This window comes from Hyposmocoma kahamanoa, unplaced genomic scaffold (genome assembly GCF_003589595.1).
Source record: "Hyposmocoma kahamanoa isolate Upper Pololo Valley unplaced genomic scaffold, ASM358959v1 102, whole genome shotgun sequence".
In the NCBI taxonomy this organism is placed as follows: Eukaryota; Metazoa; Arthropoda; class Insecta; order Lepidoptera; family Cosmopterigidae; genus Hyposmocoma; species Hyposmocoma kahamanoa.
The window spans coordinates 7445827-7466650 of NW_020653337.1; the positions used below are offsets into that span (position 1 = coordinate 7445827).

The following is a 20824-nucleotide window of genomic DNA, read 5'->3' on the forward strand; positions in this document are numbered from 1 at the left end:
TTTGTCTTAAAGAGCTGTGAACAGGCAATCGGTACTATCTCAATTTTGACAACTTTACAGGATGAAGAGAAAAATTGTTTACGTCATTTATATCTGGTTTATTAAATAAAAATACGCAGTCTTTAAATATTTTTATTACACATGTATATACACTACGTATTTTTATTTAATAAACCAGGTGCTATATAAATGATTTTTTCTTCAACCTATTAAAGTTGTTAAAATTGAGATAGTATTGGTTACCAGTTCACAGTCGTTATACTAATACAACATAATTTGACATTTTTAATTTCGAATTGGAGAAGAGAATCATTTATTTCAAATGATTAATATCACAATATTACAATTCAAAATACAATGTCAATGGAATGATCGCCACTAACGCAAAAAATAATAATGAATATAAAATAAAGCAGTATAACTACTACTACCGCCTGTCGAAATACAACGAAGTCAAGTAAAACAAAATTACAATTGTTTCCAAAGAAACTTATCGACACTGTAGAATTCATTATCCAATAAAAGGAGTTTTAGTCGGGCATAAAAAATTTCGTCTCTTGTAACACTTTTCAGGCTTGTGGGTAGATGTTCGTAGAATCAGGTACCTATTACCCGCGGATTTCGCGGTACGGTGGTCAATGGATTTTAGTTTTCCCACGTTTCCCAACACTCAGCCTCCGCCAGTACGTTGCTCATAAGTGCTCAAGTTTTGACGCGCATAAACTATTTTATAAATATATCGTGAGTACGTCGTCATTACATGGTGTTTTTTAAAAAGGTTTCTACAGGATTGCCCTTTTTATGCCTACTACAGTTCTTAGTGCACGTTTTTGAAGAATAAACACTCTATTTGACTTGAATAGAATGTATGCTGTTGGATGTCTTTTAATAAAAAAATAATAGAAATTAAAAGAACAATAGTAAACAAACAGTTCCCTGCTAATAGAAGTGGAATAGGTAAATAAGCATTGATAACTATTGATAACGCAGTCAGGTAAAAAAAATACTAGAGTTGAGATAAAAACGCAAATGCCACATCGTGATACTTTAAACAGTCGATAAGTAGGTCATACTCACACCACTAACCTTCAAAGACATGCATAAGGCATAACATACACACTAATATTAAAATATCGACTAATATTGTAGATAGCGTTAAAAGAATTGAGAGAAAGAGGGTTATATTTTTCTGTATTTAATGGAGCAATAAACGTTTTTGACGTAACTCCACTTATGCTATTTTTCCATGAGGGGTGCGAAATATTTTATTTTAACCATATAAATATTTTGGGACCACGGGACTTGTGAAGAACCCGAGACTTTGGTTTGTTTGAACAAACAAATTTAAACTTTTTATCTCTTATAAGATATAGAGAAACTCACCAATTGTTTGTCGCTAGTGTTGTTGTTTAGGGGCTTGGCGTGGGTAATGGCGTGCGTGATGGCGGGCGCTAATGCATCGGCTGGCGACGGTTCATCGCGCGCTGACAGGGACCCGTTCTGCTTCGGCGCAGTGGGTGACGTCGGGGATGGAATTACTGGAATCACGAGTATAATTTTCATTATTTATATATTTTAAGTTTGAGTAGTACAAGATTTCGATTTTATTAAATACCTCAATGTCTACGTAACTTTCCTAGAACATGTACAATATTTTTTTTTATAATATCAATATAATATAAGCTACACGCCTGTCCATAACAGTTGTGCCACTGAGAGCTTTAAATGCAAGCTCTGAGGAGCACTGCCACTGCACCCGTCACCGCAAGACGTGTTGACAAATTCCATGTGCCTGTAAGTTCACCAGCACTTTTTCTTTTTTTCCCTTCAAAATCGAAACACAGTAACGCTGACATTGCTGCTTGGCGGCAGAAATAGATAAAGTAGCAGTACTACCCTGGACGAACTCTTTCACAAGGAGATCTACTGCTACTCTAAATTTTAACTGCCTCTGTGGCCGAACGGTTACCATGCTGGTCTGGCACGCGAGGTCACGGGTGCGATTCCCGGGTCGTGAGAAATATTTGTGTGGCCTACATTTATTTCTATCGTGAGTTTGGGCATAATTTGTGGTTGTCTATTGTCTGTCCATGGCACCCGTTTGTGCACAACATCGTCATTGTTAACTCGTGAAATAGTCTTATTAGAAAAATCTGATTTTAATTCGTGAACATACCCGGGTCATCGAGTAGCCGCCGCTTGTTGTCGTGGTCGAGCGGCGTGTGTGCGGCAAGCGCAGGAGCGGGTGGTAGAGGCGCGACGGCGCGTGCGCCTGCCGTGCCACGCACAGTCATGATCCACGGCTCATCCGCTTCGCCGTCGCCGCGACTGCACTCCTCCCTGTAATTTAGACACATATCGATCAGCTACAGATTTCAGAATAAAATACGAGAAGAGTATTTTGCTGTTCAAATCAACATCGGATTCTTCCTTTCATATAATGTAATGGACATATTCATAGCAAATATGACTATCCTATAGAACGTAGTTCTTATTTTGCAAATATGATTTTGTCGCTTGTATGATGACGAACTAGTCGTACTAGGAATGCCAAAACATTAAATGAACAATGACTACTGAGTTTCAACACGAATTCCTGATACGCAACATTCTCCGTTTGTTTCTAAAGCAAGCGATTAGCTCATCGCGACGTTTCTTCTCGCTTCATAAATATTGCTCCACAAACATGATGAACAACAATCAAGGAAAATTCCAAGTCCGGGCTCTATTTTCTATTCAATAATTTAAGGCATCCATTCTTATATGACTCACAAGAAAATTCTAAGCGTTATACTTACGAATCGGAGTTCTCTGATTCGGTCTCGCTCTCCTCGCTCCGCTGCGCCTTCCATTTCTTATACCTATCTATAAGATCCATTAGATACGAGTTCTTCTTCGCCTTCCTGATGAACTGGAACTTTAGCAGCTCTTTCGCTGTTGGCCTCTGAAATTCAAAAACACCAAAAACCGTCAGTGGCAAAATACTACAACCTTGCATTTGTAGAGAAATGTGACACAGTTCAATTTGCCGAACCGAATAGACCTATCTAGAGGCACAACGGCAGTGCAGAATGTCGGCACGTAGCCAGAATTTTGTTCATAAAACTGAAACTAGGCGAGAACACGAGGTATAATGATGCCTGCCTCTTGAATGATTACCAATGCGACAGCTTTGATGATACAATATTGCAGACAATTTGATTACGGTTTTAAGTACGCAATTTCTTATTCACGATTGCCGTTTCGTGGATTTGTCAGATAAATAACCGTCCATTACAGTAAACTAGTTCATTCCCATTATTATCGCATCTATTTTAGTACAAACTGCATAATATACTCGAGATTCCGTTATAGACAGTTCGTGACTGACTAACACAAGCCGAACAATCCGAATTGATGATGATAAAGGCAACATGAAATGCACTTACATTTTCCGGATCCTTGTTGAGGCATGCTTCGACGAACTCTTTAAAAGGTTTCGAGTAGCTCCCTGTGAGTTGTGGAGGGTTGTTCTTGGGTATAAGGAATAGCACCCTCATGGGATGCAGCTCTGAATTTGGCGGCTCGCCCTTTGCAAGTTCTATGGCGGTGATGCCTAGTGACCAGATATCAGCCTTGCTGTCGTAGCAGGACTGCTTTATGACCTCAGGCGCCATCCAGAAAGGCGTGCCGACGAATGTATTCCGTTTGCTAGTTGTATTTGTTAATTGGCCCGCGACTCCTAAAATTAGAGACATTCCCGTCAAGTAGTATAACAGCCATGTCAATGAGAACATAATGCATAGATATTTTAGACTTTGTGCAATGAAAACATAATCGCAAATAGGGTTTATTTACATTTTTTTAATGATGAATGAAAGTGACAGCACGAACTACGTGCGCCTGGCGGTAAGCGACGAGCCTGTCCATAGTAGTTGCACTTTAACTTTAAATCACACTAAGACATAAGTTGACATGTCACATGCGCCTATAATTTAACCAGCACCCTTACCCTTTAAAACCGAAACTTGGCGGCTGAAATAGATAAGGTGACAGTAATTTCCTGGATGAACTCTTTCACAAGAAGGCCTACTGCTGCGAAAATAAATGTTTCAAGTAGAAGTACATTTTTTATCCGTTCCTATTTAAATATTAGTAACAATCAGGCTGGTATAAGTACCAGAATGGTTAGGTACATAGGTAAATGAATATGAAGAATAAAATTATACGAAGAATACTAGAAAATTTGCTTCCATGTTAAGTAACGCTGCCACTGGTTCGAATGCAAGAGCATTGTGTATGGCGGTTACATAGCGCGTTTCTACCAACGGTTCAACATTGGAAGTGTGCCAAAGTGCCCCCGGGGTAATGTAGGGGTTAACTCATATTTGCGTGCACATCTTTGATCAGCATCGAGATGCCTTCGAGCGCTGACGACTTTGTTGCTGAGTTTCTTACTCGTCTAACATCTAACTACAGGATTTGCGTTAGAGTGTTCACGGAAAACAAGTAATGGATTTTTAGATAAGATAATATACAAATATTAATATAAAATTGAAAATTTTCTTGTAATGGGGTTCCTGGTAAATGTAAATCTTAAATATTTTGTCCCTAGGTGTAGTGACTTTAATTAAAATCTAGTCGCAGAGATATTAAACGTCCCTGAAAACATGGCCGACACCGTCGGCTTAACGTTTTTTATATCGCGATTAAGTTAATCCGAAGGGCAGTCAAGCAACCCGATGTGAAGTTACCAAATATTATTATGAAAACAATCCCTCAGGCTAGGACGACAACATACATTGTAACGTGATTCTTTCAGTGACGCCGGTGAGGAGAACATTTAGATTTAAACAAACAGATGTCTACTTAAATGCAGATGAATTAATGAAAACCCAAACTCTTTCCTCCTTTATTTTATTTATAAATTATATCACGTAAATAATCCAAATTATTTGGTTTATATTCATTAAAGAACTACTTCGCTTTCATGTTTAATTTTCAGTGGACTGAATGAATAAATAATATTACCACTTTAAATGATAACGCTGATTTGCTACAAAATGTACTTACAAAATAATACGAAATTTGCAATGGAAAATAAAATTAAAATTAAGTGGGTACTTTAAACAGTTATCCTAATCACTACTAACAAAGTATAAGACAGACAGAACTGATTATTCATCTCTCACTTAGGCGTCCCTTCCGGAGCCTTCCATAGATAAACAAAAGCAATAGCGTCTTGTTCGGCTACATAATATAACAAAAGACACACTCGACCCCAATCCATTCTCAATGGGATCCAAAGGAGTCCCGAGTATTTAAGGACAAAAGCTCAAGACTGCGCCTATTTATTCTTTCGATTGCTGGATCTTGTTAACATGTCCTTCTACTTAATTTATATGGGTCTGTCTATAATAAGTACTCGTATTCTGAATCAGATAAATTGTTTTGCTCTCTCGTATTCTGTTGTTTATAACAGAAATTTAAACGCGTAGAGTGGATTGGCATCCAATATCCGGCGGAAAAAATTTGGCTATTTTTTTATTAGTAAAAGCTCGCACGGTACTGGTGCAGACAGCTGCCGATAAAAAACTGTCGTTTATTAATTATCAGCTGCCATGCATCGTCCTATTAACTTCATACGAAATTTATGCCTGTGTTATACAACCAATTCAATCCAATTTATTCAGATCTATTTCATGACAATATAGATAATTTACTACGTATGCTTAACGACCTGTAATGAAACCAGATAGTAATGAGGCTTTTTGTTCGGGACAAATAGAGGTCAAATTATTACGTTATACATTATGTACTAAGCACTAAACCACGAAATTCTATACAGCAGACTACGGAAACAGTTGCGATGGAATCGCTATTCAAACAGCTACGTTAGCGACAATCGCGACTTTGTATTGACACGCAAATTTAACTATAACCGATGATCTCATACCGAAAAGCTGTAGAGGATAAGGAATCTGATGTACTTACCGAAATCCGCTAGTTTGACATCTCCCATTTCGCTCAATAACACGTTAGCTGCTTTGATATCCCTATGCAGCTTCCGTTCTGAATGCAGGTAGTCAAGGCCACGTAACACCTCCCGTAGTATAACTGCTATATGCATCTCCTCGAAGCTCCCCGCCTTCATAAGGTCCAGCGCGGAGCCTCCGCCGAGATATTCCATTATTATCCATAATTTCGTGCCCTGGAAACAAAGAAAACCAAAAATTAAAATCAGAAAGTTAAGCGTATTACGCACCAAAAGAGAAGACAGAAAATCTACAGTTGGTGTATTGCGCAATAGGCGTAAAAGCTGCTGAGGGAAAAGCATAACTAAGGAAAAAAAAATTAACAACCCACACAGTATCTATTTAAGAATACAATCAATAACAGAGAACGTACAAACATGTCGTAAGTACTTAGACTACCATTTGGAGATCTGTAAAGTCGTATTTGGAGATTTCTTTGTTTATTCAACAATGTTACGACTTACACACTAGAGCTGAAGGCTGTGGAGGTAGTTTCAGTTGTTCACGAGGGTCCGCGTTTTCCGCGTAACGTTTATAGAGGTAGTTTTATGACGATGTTTCACGTGTGACTCGCGCTTAACGACGACATAGTTGATTTTACTTAAGTTTAATTGGGAAGGTAAACAACGTGACGTCTATATTGTGTGTATGAATTATTATTCAACACATAAAGTGGTTGTAATGCACTTCTAACCTGAAAAGTTTAATGAGATTGAAATTGAATGTGAAAGTCATGTTAACGAACGTAGAAATTATCTTAATGATTCTATATTGATTCGTTTAACAGCAATGACATTTCTTTAGGGTTTTGGACTCAGACTGTTATTGATAAGGCGCGGATGCCACTTACCGCACATCGGCACCGGTTCCATCCTAATCGTGTGTTGTATGGGGGCTTAATCAGCCTCCTCAGTATATGATGATCACGTCTTCTGATAAGTGCTGATTAATATAAAAAGGCCTGTTAAGCCCACTTAGTCCAATATTTATAGGTAATCAAGAAATAACATTTTCAAGCATTAATAGATTCACCAGTCGCAAAACGTACGTGCTAATTCATATAGCTCTGAAATATTTACACACGAACGACAATTAATGTCGAGGAAAACACAGTTTAATATGATTAACTACTTAGAAGATATCGCATTTTAATTAAAAACAATAACGGGAAATAGTTATTTTAGTCACTGGAAAGATTGCATATATTCCAAAAAGATTAGAGTTTTAACCTTAACAAAGGTAAATAAGGTTAAAGTAACCTTTCAATGTTACGTAAAGGTACTTGAATACCGAAAATATTATTTCTTGATCGTAGACGTCGTCGTATCAAAATTTATCATCGAAGTTTTACAATACGTTTCCACGGCTGTGCCAATATTGACAAAGCCTTTTGAGTTTAAGTTTCATTCGTCGACTTAAGAAATCGATTATATTCATACGACCAACAATATAATTGAATAAATAAGTTAGAAGAATTTAACAGTACTCATATGAATTGTACATTTAAATAAAATTGCAGACATCAGGTAAACTATATTCTACTTGTTTTTTTTTTAATTTTTTTCCTAAAGTGCCTAATTTTGGTGAATCTTTTTTAAATCGTATATGCATTTTTCAGGCGAAATGGACAATCACAAAGAAAGACAGGTCGAAATTGGAATAATTCGAAATGTGGTGCTGGATGCGAATGGAAAAAATAAAATAAATTGAGAATATATCAAATGAAGAACTTTTGAAATGGGTTAGGGAAGAAAGTAACCTTTTGAATACAATAGGGAATAGACGGGGGAAATATTTGGACATTTTATTCGTAATTATAAATTTGCAAGAATGATAATTGAGGTGAAAATAGAAGGGAAAAGAAAAAAAGAACAAGAATGACATATAGTGATCAGATAAAGAAGAACAAAGTGAGCACGAATAGAGAGGTCATGGAGTTGACTAAGAACCGTGAGGAGTGAAGGAAGTTATCCTTATGTAGGAACTTTGTGGTTGAACCTATTCTACGGTGAGCGTATATATACTGCAATAAAAGGGCCAAGCAAGAGCGATGAGTCACACCAACGATAAAGCCAACATTTCAACTCATCAATGAGCTACAGGAACCGTTAAACGTGCGTCACGTCTGTGCTACAATTTGTTTACCGTGGCCCGTGCGCGGAAACGTTCCACGTGTAGAGATATGCAATAATGCAACACGGAAGACGACAATGGGCGCAGCGGAGCGCGGATCCGGCATGTCCTATTCACGCTCCATCAGCTAACGATACATACTCGTATGTGACGTGGGCTATTTCAGGGTCGAATGTTTATATGTTCATAGACAATACTGATTTGCATTTATGACTTTCGGAAACATTAGAATATTATTGTATTGTAAGTACTTTACTTAAAGCAGCATACAATATTCAATCACAGAATGTCTTAATTGCAGAAATAACATCAATGATTATAAATGTATTCGAATTCTATGTGTGATTCTAAAAAAAAGCGACATAACAAAAGGTTGAGTGTCATTTTTCATGAGAACAAAAAAAAGTTACAAATAACAAATGATTTTTTCTTAAATTACAGTGTAATGGAATGATATTTCAATAGGAAAGACAGAAACGCTCTGCAAAATAAAAAAAAAACGAAGAAAATGAACGTGGATTCAATCTAGTTACATACGTACGTATACAATACAAAGCGACCAATATTGTAGGAAGCTTAAGGAATTGTGAGGTTTCAGTAAATTAAATCAGACAATATACTAAAAGATAAAAGATTCCATTACAAGCAACAAAGAGAATGCTCCATTCTGCGTCGCGAGGTGGACGTAAGGAAATATGCCAAATTAATTGCAGTTAGACTATTCAAGAGGTTAACCTACATAAAATGCTCAGTGACCGTAAAAATATTCGACCGAACATCAAACAAAGGCTGTAAGAAGAAAATAACGAGCCCACCCGAAGTATTTCAAAGTAAACAGTTATATTATAGCAATATTTACGTTTATTCTCGTATTTGCATAAAAGTACACTGCTTTGAGACCCTTATCGCAAACTTTAGAGATATAAAACTTTGCTTTTTGGCAGCCCTAACTAAATTTGCCACAACGGAAGCTATATAATAAATAGCCCACGGGTTGGTTAATATAATAGAAGATGAACATTAGTAACTTTGGATACGAAAGATAAATAATTCCACGCCGCTTTATTCGCGCCGCAGACGAGTAATGCCGTTAATAATAATATTAGGTACTCGACAAGAGAGAAGGCTGTCGTACTAACAATGATAACGAAAATAGCAGCATATTGTTGAACATCACAGTTACCACAATAATTCGAATTTATAATTTCCTCAAAAAAAAAAGTAAAGATAACATTTTATGTCAAAAATTTAACATGTTTTCGTCATAAAATTATGGCACAAAGTGTTTAATATAAAATATATCCGAATACCAGACCATCCAACTCTTGGGGCACATGATTTTTATCAAGAATATTGTAAAGTTCTTAAAGTCTATTCATAATATGTTTTTTCAAAGAGCTACCATGTATTCGTTGCTATGGTAACCCGAAGGCGTCGGTCAAAGACCTCTCTGTCGCGACATCCAGTAACGTGGAACAAGAAAGTTGCACTATTAATCCTAGCAAAGTTAAATAAGGGTTTGTATAGCCAAGTTAAACTAAGCAGACTTAACATTTACTGTTTTAAAAGATTTAAAAGACGGCGGGACATTTCATCATGGAGTCGGCCGCGTTAAACTTGTTAATTCATTATAACTTCATTCATAATCACGTAGATTTAATTAGTCGCGAGATGAGGGGGTGTGGAAGCGATTAATTATTTTGGAAACTCACACAGAAAACTCTTGTTGGTTTGATGCCTTTGATGTCAACAAAGCGAATTTTCGACAAAGGGCACGTTCGTCGTACATGCTAAACAACAGCAAAATATGTTGTATTTGTGCAGTGACAGGCATAAATTAAATTCACGAGTGTAGTTTTAAACCAAAATATTATAACAGGGCGTGGCGGTGCATGTAGTGTAACCAAGCAAGTATGGGAACAATGAACAAAGCAGCGTCACTTTGTAACCATTAGTTCAACTAGTAGTATTTTTTTATTTAAATTGCAATTATAGTATAGCTTTTAGAAGGTAGGAATGCGGTTAATTTAAAAATAAAATGGAATCTAAATCTTATGTGTTAAAGAAACCATTAAAGTAAACAAAGGCTTTTCCGGCAACAATCGAACGTTATTCTAGGGTAAGTCCATCATTCGTTTAAGTAATTCAAGACCGCGTCACTATGGCAACGCGTCGAGGGCGGGCGCCGCCCAACTTCCGCCGCCTTAATAATTTCCCGAGCCATTGGGTACCGCTACTTGGCTGTAAACAACGGCTATGCGGCCAATTTAAGTTTGCTACAAGTTAGTACTCGGAAGAACCCGCTAAGTTTTTGTTATAAGTTCGTGGGAAGTGAGCCGCTCGCTGCACTCAATCAACAACAGATAATTAACTGCTCGTAACTTAAGTTGCTTGAGAATAATTGCACAGGCAAACGTGCGCTGTAAATAATTACGTAACACACAATTCTACCTACGCAGTTCACTATGTCATTGAGAGAGACAAAAAAGCAGGAACAAAAAAAACTCAACATTTCATTGTGATTCACCCTTTCCAGTGTCTCCCACTTTTCAATCAGTAACAGAATTAATTCAATGCACTTCAATTTACGCGAATCTAGTTTCGTGATCAATTTTATTTGAATCGAGCGCGCTACCAGCGATTTGTACCTCTACCACGAGTTTCAGTGGTATTTCTTGTCGCTAGCGACCGGGTAAAATATTTGTATACAAAACTTTATTACTTCTTGTGACCGTTAGGGGCGATGTACAATTTCCAGACGACAAATGTCACAGTAAACTCGTGGTAGAGGCACAGGGATGCGATGAAAACGAAATTCTACAGATAAGGCCCGTGTGGGGAACTGAGAATATAGTACGAAGGGAAAGCCGGAAATCTCGTCAGTCAAGCTGGAATTAGTGAAATCACATTTCCACTCCACCCTTTTATCAGAAGTGGTAAAGAACACACGAATTACAAGAGATAAAACATGTCGGATTTTATTACCTCTCTGTTACGGAGGGACCTTTTAGATGGACGAGATACATTTTAGTTTTATTGAGTTTACGATGAATTCAATTAGTACTATTAGTTGTATTTAGAATAGATAGATTCTGAGATTTAATCATATATACGCGAAAGTGCTAGACACTCACAGTATATTACGTATATTGAAGTCATAAAACTTGGCAAACTTTGCAATCTCCCGTGACATCGAAGTAGAACGAGTGTTGAGAAATAAGTTACATATCTGGACATTTTGCTATTTGTGATTAGGTGAATGTAGTGACCCCTTGCTGCAGACTAACACTGCCATTACAAGGAACATTCCCTATAGGCCGAGTGTTTGCGAGAAAACTCCCAAGATAATGACACGAACTTTATTCAGTAAGAAAGAAATAATGTTTTGCTACAACAGAGTGGCCTTCTGTTCGCAATAGCTTATGTTTATAATTATAGGTAGGTAGTACAGGTTGTAATCAAATAAAAAGTAACATTACAAGTGTTTAGTAGTTATGTAAATGTTGCCAACCGACACGGAGCCGGAGTTACACTATTCTTTGTTAGCTCGTAAGCATTCTGTATCAAAGACGAGTGCCAAGTAGCCTACGGCAACAGAAAAAGCGGCAAGGAAGTAACTTTTTTCATCGTGTCGAAATAAGAGAATAACGGAACAAAGAGCCGCGATAATAACTAAATAAATTATTCATATAACGTTCGCTCGTATCAGACTCGTGTCGAAAGATTTGATGATGACAAGAATAGGTTTCGAGGAAGTGTGTTGTTGTTGTGTATTTGTATATTGAGTGAATTCTCACCTCAATTCGTATTCGGAAACAATCTTGTAACATGTGACGGGCAATAGGGATGGAAATAGCAGTGTTACATTTCAAGGACCCCCATCCGCTCGTACTGACCATAAAGCCGTCGTTTTCACCTCCGCCCCATAAAATCCCCCGTAAGGATTCTTGACTATATCGCATCATAAGGTGATAAATGCAATGCCTTTTGGCATATAAGATTTAGTTTAATCTAAAGACGTTAATCTGAGACGTGTTTTTTAAAGACTCGTCAGTATTACGGTGGTTGTTATTAAATATCAAAAAAATGAGGTCACGTTTGATGGAAGATAGTTATTGCATAGGTAAAAGAACAGAAGTACACAAAACTTGAGATGCATGGATTTCTCGTCAGGTTCAGGTGTTAAAAAGTTATCGTCAAAGTCGATACTCTAATAAAATAGCTCTTTTTTTTTAATCTTTTCGCAATTTACTATATTACATGTCTGTGGTTGCTTTTACGGCTGTACTTTAAATATTAAATGGTAGCACTAATTTTAAACTTCATCAATTTCTTGTGCCCCAGTGAAATTCATTACGATTCAAATCACATAAACGAAGTAACTAAGCTAGGGTAATCTCCGCTGTATATTATTAAATACTTACCTATGACCTAATGATATGACGCAATAATGATACACAACAAATAAATCACGATTCAAAACTTTGATGATGAACACTAGGAAGTATTGACTAAACCAACATAACGCAACTCATGACGACACCATAAATAAACCACTCGTTTATATCTCAGACATTAACTCTACAATTTAAGCCTTTAATCAACTAATAACAATGATGTAACAAACTTATCTAGCTAACGGAATGAATTTTGGTTTATGGCCCTGTGAAACGAAACAAAACTTTCCATTGTTTAGAGGTTGTATGCCAAACAGCACGATCGCGAGTACCCGTAAATTACAATACATGACACAATATCGAGTAGAGTGAGAGTGCGATCTCATAAATTACGCTTGCCCTGTCACGAAATGTCGTCATAAGCCCATTACGTGTCAAGATTCCATACACGTTTCGTAATTAATTTCTCAGCATTCTCATCAAACTGCCTATATTCTAACCAGAAGCATTTTAGAATTTTTAATTCTAACAATTTATCTTGATGCCCCGTTCAGGTTACTTTCGGGATCGGGAAAAACAGTTTCAGATTCATCTTCCTAATTATATTATAATAAAGTTTCTCTTCAGCTCGACGCACTGTTTTGAAATCCCTGCTTTCGGTACTTAATATTCCCACCGGAATACAAAGACCATTAACTTAAATCTAATTTCCAGAAGCCCTTCGCGTAAAAGAACCCATAAGCATAAGACAAAATTATTTTGAAAATACGCCTTTTTATTGACAGGGTGCTTTACACCCTCGTAATAACTTTGTTTTTATGGTTGCCGTAATAACAATATCAAATTTATTGAGTCGTCATTGGAAAAATTGCTTGGAAACGCGTTCCTTTCGCAAGTACACATCGGTATCCGTAGAGCGTTTCAGCGTGAGCTTTTAGCCGTTTATTTACTTGTCACAAATGTATTAAAAATGTGTTTGCGGCATCACGTTTCATAGAGAAGGGAATCTGAAAATAGCAACCTCCGACATTAAGTTTCATTTTCTACTACGTTTGATCTAAAAATATGGTTCACGCCACGCAAATGTTTATATGGAGGTATATATAAGACATGTTGTAAAGTCATAAGACATTTCGATTTCCAGTAGAAGCGGGTAATGCTAATCGTGTTGTAACGGGAGAGTGAGCACGCCCCGCGTAGGGCCCGGATATTGGCAGAATGCAAATGCTAGTAATCTTATTCGGCACTCGTTTCGAAAGGACTCCGCTGACTCACTTTCGACGGAGTCATATCTATGGCCCACGTGCACAGAGACGCGTTTCCACTACGAAATACGCAACCTTACCCGTAATATTTTCCGTGAAGAGGGATCTGAAGCACTGGCAGTTACGGTAGTTTATTTGACATTTGTAGTGAGCAATAAGTCTAAACTGAATAAATATACACTTTGAACAAATATGTTTATTGCACTGCTTCTCCCTGTGTTCAGAGAGATGAAAATACAATAACAATTATTATTACGACCTAGCATACCGATTTGAAGATTAAATAAATAAATAAATAAATAAATAAATATAATAAATAAATATTAGACAACATCACATACGTTGTTCTGATCACAAAGTAAGTAGCTAAAGCACTTATGTTATGGAAATCGGAAACAACGACGGTACTACAAACACCCAGACCCGAGGCAATATAAAAAGTTAGTTTCTACACTGACCCGGCCGGGGATCGAACCCGGGAGCTCAAGGATGGCGACACCACGACAACCGATGTGCAAGCCCCTCGACCACGAAGGCCGAATTGAAAATTATAACAATTAGAAAATTTACTAATGCAACATTCCAAACAAATTATATATCTATTCATACCTCGTGTAAAAAGCCAAAACAAACAGAAGAATGGTAATTTACCGACAATGATTGATTGGAAGACTTATTGCGATTCAACATACGACAGTGGGAACGTGTCCAAGACAACAAAGGCAATAGTCCTTGACCTAAAGCCGCTCCACGCACTTTCGAATCTAACCTTATTGATACGTACGACTATGGTCTAACACTGAACTATTTGAGGCTAAAAACGAATGAGGCATTATATACAATGAAGCCTAAAGGTGCCTCATTGTGATATCAACTTAGAATTAATATTAATTATAAAATCGGATTAATTAATATTATAATATATGTATTATATCGGATAAATTAATTAAATATAAGCCGTGGTAGCCTAATGGTTTGACCTACCGGGCGGTCTCTGGAGCAGAGACCGTGGGTTTGAGAGTTTCTCAGATTTATGTGCGAAATTTAATTTTGAATTTTACTACGATCTTTTCGGTGAAGGGAAACATCGTAATGAAACCTGCACGTCGAAGAAGGTTCACAACCCTCCCTCGGAAAGCATGTGTATTTCTTAACCCGCATTGGACCAGCGCGGCGTGGCGTGGCCTAAAACCCTCGCCTGGGAGGAGACCCACGCCCAGCAATGTGACGTATAGATGGGTTGATGATGCTGAATCGGATTAATAACGTAAAAACTACGACGTACACTAAAGTTAGTCATTATTAGAAAACAAACAATTTACGAATGGACTTGTAATAAACCTGTATCTAATGAATAAATAAGGAAAGAAGGTGTAGTCGATTTCGCTTGTTTACCACATAACAGTACCTAATCGCATGCACCGAAATAACACACGGCACAATGGCTTCTCCCACGCATGACATCGCATTATGCGTATTACCAGTTTACTCTCATAGACGTCGTCTTCGCCCCACTTGCACTACTCATTATCGCGATGAATAGCTACTAGCGACGAAACCTCTGGCTTTCTAATGTTGCCGCAAAGGTTGTAATTTCATTTGCTTTGTAATGATATGCGCAGTTTTATTGCCCGCTCTTTGTTCGACGCACCGAGATATTACTTTTTTCACTTATGCATACCATTTCACAATTCTACGAGCACGCTGCTAGTTGGCGTCGGTTTTTGCCATATTTATAAAGGGTAACACAGTACTTCTTATACAGCGTTACTTTTGCAACGTCTCTAAATTTTCTAAATAACCCTGGCGGATTTCATAGCCTAAATACCGTTAATGATGAAGTAAGTTAGTGGAGCAAGTTACGTAAACTTGCAATGTGTGGTTAGCTTGTAACAACATTCTTGGTAATGCAAGTTTATCTAACGAACCGCTACGCAGACATTTAGTTTAGATCCGCAATAAAATGCTAATAAGTCAATCGTCATACCGTAAATCTGTGCTGACAACCCACTGAATTATATGTTTACAGTGTCACGTTTGTTTCATTTGACGACCTTGGTGGTGGCCCAACGTTTAGCACTGTGGGCCATGGATGACGAGGTTCTGGGATCGATTCCCGGTAGGACCAATTTGGAAATGAACTTTTGAAACATTGGTTCTGTTCTGGGTGCTCTTGGTAGTGTGCCGGAGAGAATTGCTCCGGCAATCGTAACACAAGGGATTTCCTAGTTTGAGACCAGATTATTAGTGTGGTTATAATTTAGGCATGAGAAATATAATTACTAACAACTGACCTGAATGCATTTAAAGTTGAGTGCACAATGCAAATTAATTTTAAATGTTTATTAACATAATAAATATTTTACGCATCCGTGTTATGCAAAACGAACTAAACAAGTTATTGATGTCTCAGATGTAGTAGAAGCTACATTGTACTTAATTATTTAAACGCCACATTAAACGTACGTAAATTCACGACGCGGTTCATATTTTAATTCAATTGGGCTCAAAGATTAAAAGTACAGTTATTAAATGACTGGCAAACGGTCCATTTGACCCGTGCCTTATGGTTTGAGTCGCTTCTGGTTCCGTTTTCAAAAAGGGACGAAGAGGTTAATAAGATATTCATGTGTACATAGTCAACGACGGTTTAAATGTGTACTGACCAGCACGTCCCCACAATAACTTCCCCTAGATTATATTATACTCCCTAGATAGTTTGCCAGAGTTCGTTTAGTACAATTTGTATTTGACTGTTGTGTTTGTAGAGACGTAGAAGTACGTCATGTAGATATCACCAAAAAGACATCAAATATTCTATTATATTTCGCACGTATTAAAGTTAAAACAAGTTTAAATCTATCACTGTCACATGAGACTTGAATGTTTTAAGTTATATAATAACAACAAGTGACGGTTTCTTTGAACATAAATGCTTAAATATGTGTTTCTTGCTAATATGTCAAGTGTGACGTTTTTGTTAGTAGGTCCCGCTCGTAGTTGGCGCAAACATCGCGTGTTGCCACTTGACATAACGGATAGTCATATCGTAGCGTGAATTCATAATAGCGTTATGATACATGGCCTAAGAACCTGAGGTGCTAAACAATACCCTCTCTGTGCGCAGTAGCTAATTCTTCGCATCACACAATAAGTCACGAGGGAGCATTACACAAAATCTTAATAAACGAAAATAGAATGCTATGCTTTAATTTATTAGTTATAAACGTAAAGCAATTTGTTTACAATGTTTTAATGTTGGCAATAAAAATGGCATCAGTATATCAAAATAACGTATTTACTCACAGGAAGTTTTGCGGATAAACATCCTGAAATAAACTCAAATAAAAAATAGCAAGTAAAAACACAGTGTTGTTTTAATCAAAGCTGACAGTCGTTCACGAATTGGTGTTTTAATAAAAATGTCTCTTGTTCCTCGTTCTGCTTATTGTTCACAATATTTCAGAGTCATCCGAATTAAGATTGCAAGCGCAAACTAGATTTGTCTACCAACAAAACATCGTAATGTGTCACTCCACTTCACAAATTAATTAAGTTTACCAACATATCCTTCCAAACAAACTGATCTATCAGAACAAACATTAACCACATAATAGGCAAAATATGCGTACCTAAACGAAGGGTTCAGGCGGAAAATGGAGCGCAAAATTGAGGACATTTTACAAATCCTTGAAAATATTTCGCAACTTGATGCCACGGGATTCTCACATAAAAATATATAATACGGAAGAGAAGGGATGAACAAGGAAGACGAAAATTTCCAAGATTACCGGTCATTATTTTTGAGGAAAAAACAAAATTAAGTTTTTGAGCATGTGTCGGCAGAATGAAATGATAACAGAAAATATTTTGTCGCTACATTATTTACTTATTTCGAATTGTTTGGTTTTTGTACCCATTTCTCACGAGCTCCATTTGGATAGAACCCTGACAAAACACTTCTTTTGCGAGGATAATATGATAATGCTCGCTAAGGGATTTTTTGTTGACTAGCACAGAAGGCGATGATAAATAAGTGAAAAAATTCATGATCAAATATTAACACAGTTCTTCAAAGAAAAGTGATCTCTGACGAAGCATTTCATTTTCCTCTGAGCGTGTGTCATCCACCGATCTCATTCATATTGCATCAGTGTCCTTTTTGTTCACGGTGAGTGTAAATATTTCTCGAGCACACGCTGTGAGGACACAATGCGGAGCATGTGGAATTTCTTTTATTCTGTCACCGGCAGCAGATTTACAGAGAACCATTGTAAACAAGCAGTTCTTGAACACTAGAAGATATGTGTATCCAACTTTCTATAGTATGGCAGATAATAAACAACACTCAATACTGTAGAAATTATAGTACTTCCCATTTAACAAACAACAATAATTATTATAAAAAAGTTAATCATATTGCGCTATCAACATCAAAAAATATATATATGTTCTGCGTAAATAGGGGAAAACGGCAAAGCATTTAAGGACTAAACGGTTAATTAAACGTTTGTACGGCAACACTTAATTCCATGGCATTTAGATAATTAATACCATTTCACACGTACTATAGTTGATAGAAATAGTTTCAAATTCTGTGTGTGTATCTCGACTTACGTTTATGAATAATTAATACCGATCCTCTACAAAAACGGCAACCGATCGCATAGATCCGAGGAGATCGTAAGATTCTTGATAAAGTACCCTATAAAAATGAAGCAGCCCAGCTTTAGTACCACAGATTCCATTATTATATGAGTGTATAAATAGCTTTCGCCATTGCCGAGTCTTGTCGAATCACGATCTACGTAATGGACTGATCGCTGCAGGCGACTGAGAGCCATGTTCAAATGAATATCAATCATATTTTATAGAAGACCCGCTAACGCTTACAGCTCTACGAATTCTCAGCCATGGGCAGCTATGTCATAAAAATATATTTTTAACACCCACAAACGTGCAAGACAGAGTCTATATCAAATGCACTTTTGCAACTAATATTATTTTTCTTGGTTACGGTTGAAGGCAAAAAGCAGTTTAAAGACAGACATTTTTCAACGAGCGTCCAACCATCGAGGGAGAAAACAGTGCAAAAGACGTAAACAATTTAAAAGTACCCTCTGCACTTCAGATGAGGCAACGAACCGAATAAACACGACGGCATTAACCGGGAAAACACTATACCCGAAGACCTTACTTCACCGACCTATACGACGCTACGTTGTTTAAATTGGGCGCTCACCAAAGTATTCTACGACTTTCATTTACTAAGCCTTCCTCAACTTAATTACGTCTTTTAAATAGGGCTAAGGAATACAGAACGAACGAGGTAAAGAATATAAAAAATGAAAAGTAATTCCACTAAACTTCTTCTAGTAACAATTTCCAAGAAATACGCTAAATAATGAACTGAAATTCGAAGGAAATCTTTTGAAATCCAACTTATACCTCGGCAGCCCCAATAAAATGTGGATAATAGAATTTTTTTATTGTTCATTTGAGGTTATTAATGCTTTTTTAATGGTATCCCTCGTTAAAATAAGAATATAATTGGTCAGTTACATTTTATGTACAATTACTGCAGTCGAAGTTCACTGAAAAGGTTGATTTATCGAATTATTTAATGAAATAAAAAATCCTAAACTATGTTAAACTCAACGGTGGGTTATCGATATTTTTGGCCCTTTCATCCTCTAGCCTAAGCACACCTTGATCACGTACGTTACCGACCAGACCGTTAAGACCAGAAGGTCTCTTACGTCAACGGCAATTACCTGTAACAATATAAAGAGGTTAGAATTGCACATCAAGTGATCTAGTGTATCGAATGCAGCTAAATGTATTAAGTAGAGTGGGGGATCCCGCGGATCGTGCTTCTGTCTCAAGAGTCGTTTCAAGACGTGTAACTTTTCCCATTAACAGTTACGCGACAACTAAAACTAAAAGGGGCACCTTAAAATGTTGCTTACAAACGAAAGTAAGCAACGCTTTGCTTGACACGATTCTGTTGATGGAAAAAAATATTTCGTAAATTATTTCGCATTTCCAACTTTATTCTTACTGAAAGAAACTGCAGCAGTTTGCACTGTTCTGAACATAAAGAGTGATAATGTCTACGAAATAGCTTTTGCTGTCGTAGCGCACCATCTCAGTTTTAACACAAAAGAGTGAACATCCCTGTTCTGGCTCGTGACCCATCTACGAAATAATAACCCCTAGTCTGAGGTATAACGCGATTGAGAACGCGCCGAACGATAATCCAGCCAATTTGCCTCATATGTTGGTTCTCACTTGGAAGAGTTGTCAGCAAATTCGAACTAAAAATGCTGACGACTTGTTTAAATCACTACAGAAATGATTATGACTTCAAAGACACAGTAGTACTAAAGTAAAGGTATTAACCATTTAACAAACAATATTTGTATCTAAAACAAAAACGTAGCACATCGATTACTATCACATAATGCGGTAAATTACATGTTGCTCCGATCTTAGATTACAATTACATCTGACTGATACGGACAGAATCCGACAAGTTTTGTCATTAACCAACTTCCAGTAAAGTTGGACGAATCTCACCAGACTCGGTATAAGGTTTCGAACAATAGTTCTCGGCCGTAAATTACTACGTTCGAGAACTACAAGAAAGATTGATTTAAGACGGTCACGATATTAAAGTTAAGTCACAACACAATGACGCAGAAGATGGCGCCGGTTCAGTAAATGCCAGAGCAAATAGCGACCTATTAATATAATAGTACTGGACCCGAGACGAGCCCTACCTCAACACGGAAATGATTATCGCAGCCATAAATCAAACTGGGTTTGCAAAACACAAGTCAAAATTTTTCACGTTTTATACAAGAGTTTAGTTTGGACGTTTGAATGTTTATGTCATCAGATATGCCGCAGCCCGATGGAAATTTCCGAAAATGTCTGTGCGTTAAAATTTATAAGTCTATTTACGTCAGAAAAGGTTGAAATTAACATATTAATTGCCGAAATGTAATCATTT

General features: G+C 37.1%; 1 protein-coding gene across 1 annotated transcript in view; it reads right to left on the reverse strand.

Moving 5' to 3' along the window:
• Positions 1–1353: 1353 nt before the first annotated feature.
• The window catches only part of LOC113233142 (serine/threonine-protein kinase 26-like), a 52323-nt gene continuing 32852 nt past the window's right edge, over positions 1354–20824 (reverse strand). Inside the window, exons 3-7 of the mRNA XM_026468152.1 lie at positions 5974–6190; positions 3429–3721; positions 2799–2944; positions 2177–2340; positions 1354–1538 (exon numbers count right to left, since the gene is read on the reverse strand). Of these exons, the coding sequence (XP_026323937.1) occupies positions 1354–1538; positions 2177–2340; positions 2799–2944; positions 3429–3721; positions 5974–6190 (1005 nt within the window). The remainder of the gene's footprint in view (positions 1539–2176; positions 2341–2798; positions 2945–3428; positions 3722–5973; positions 6191–20824) is intronic.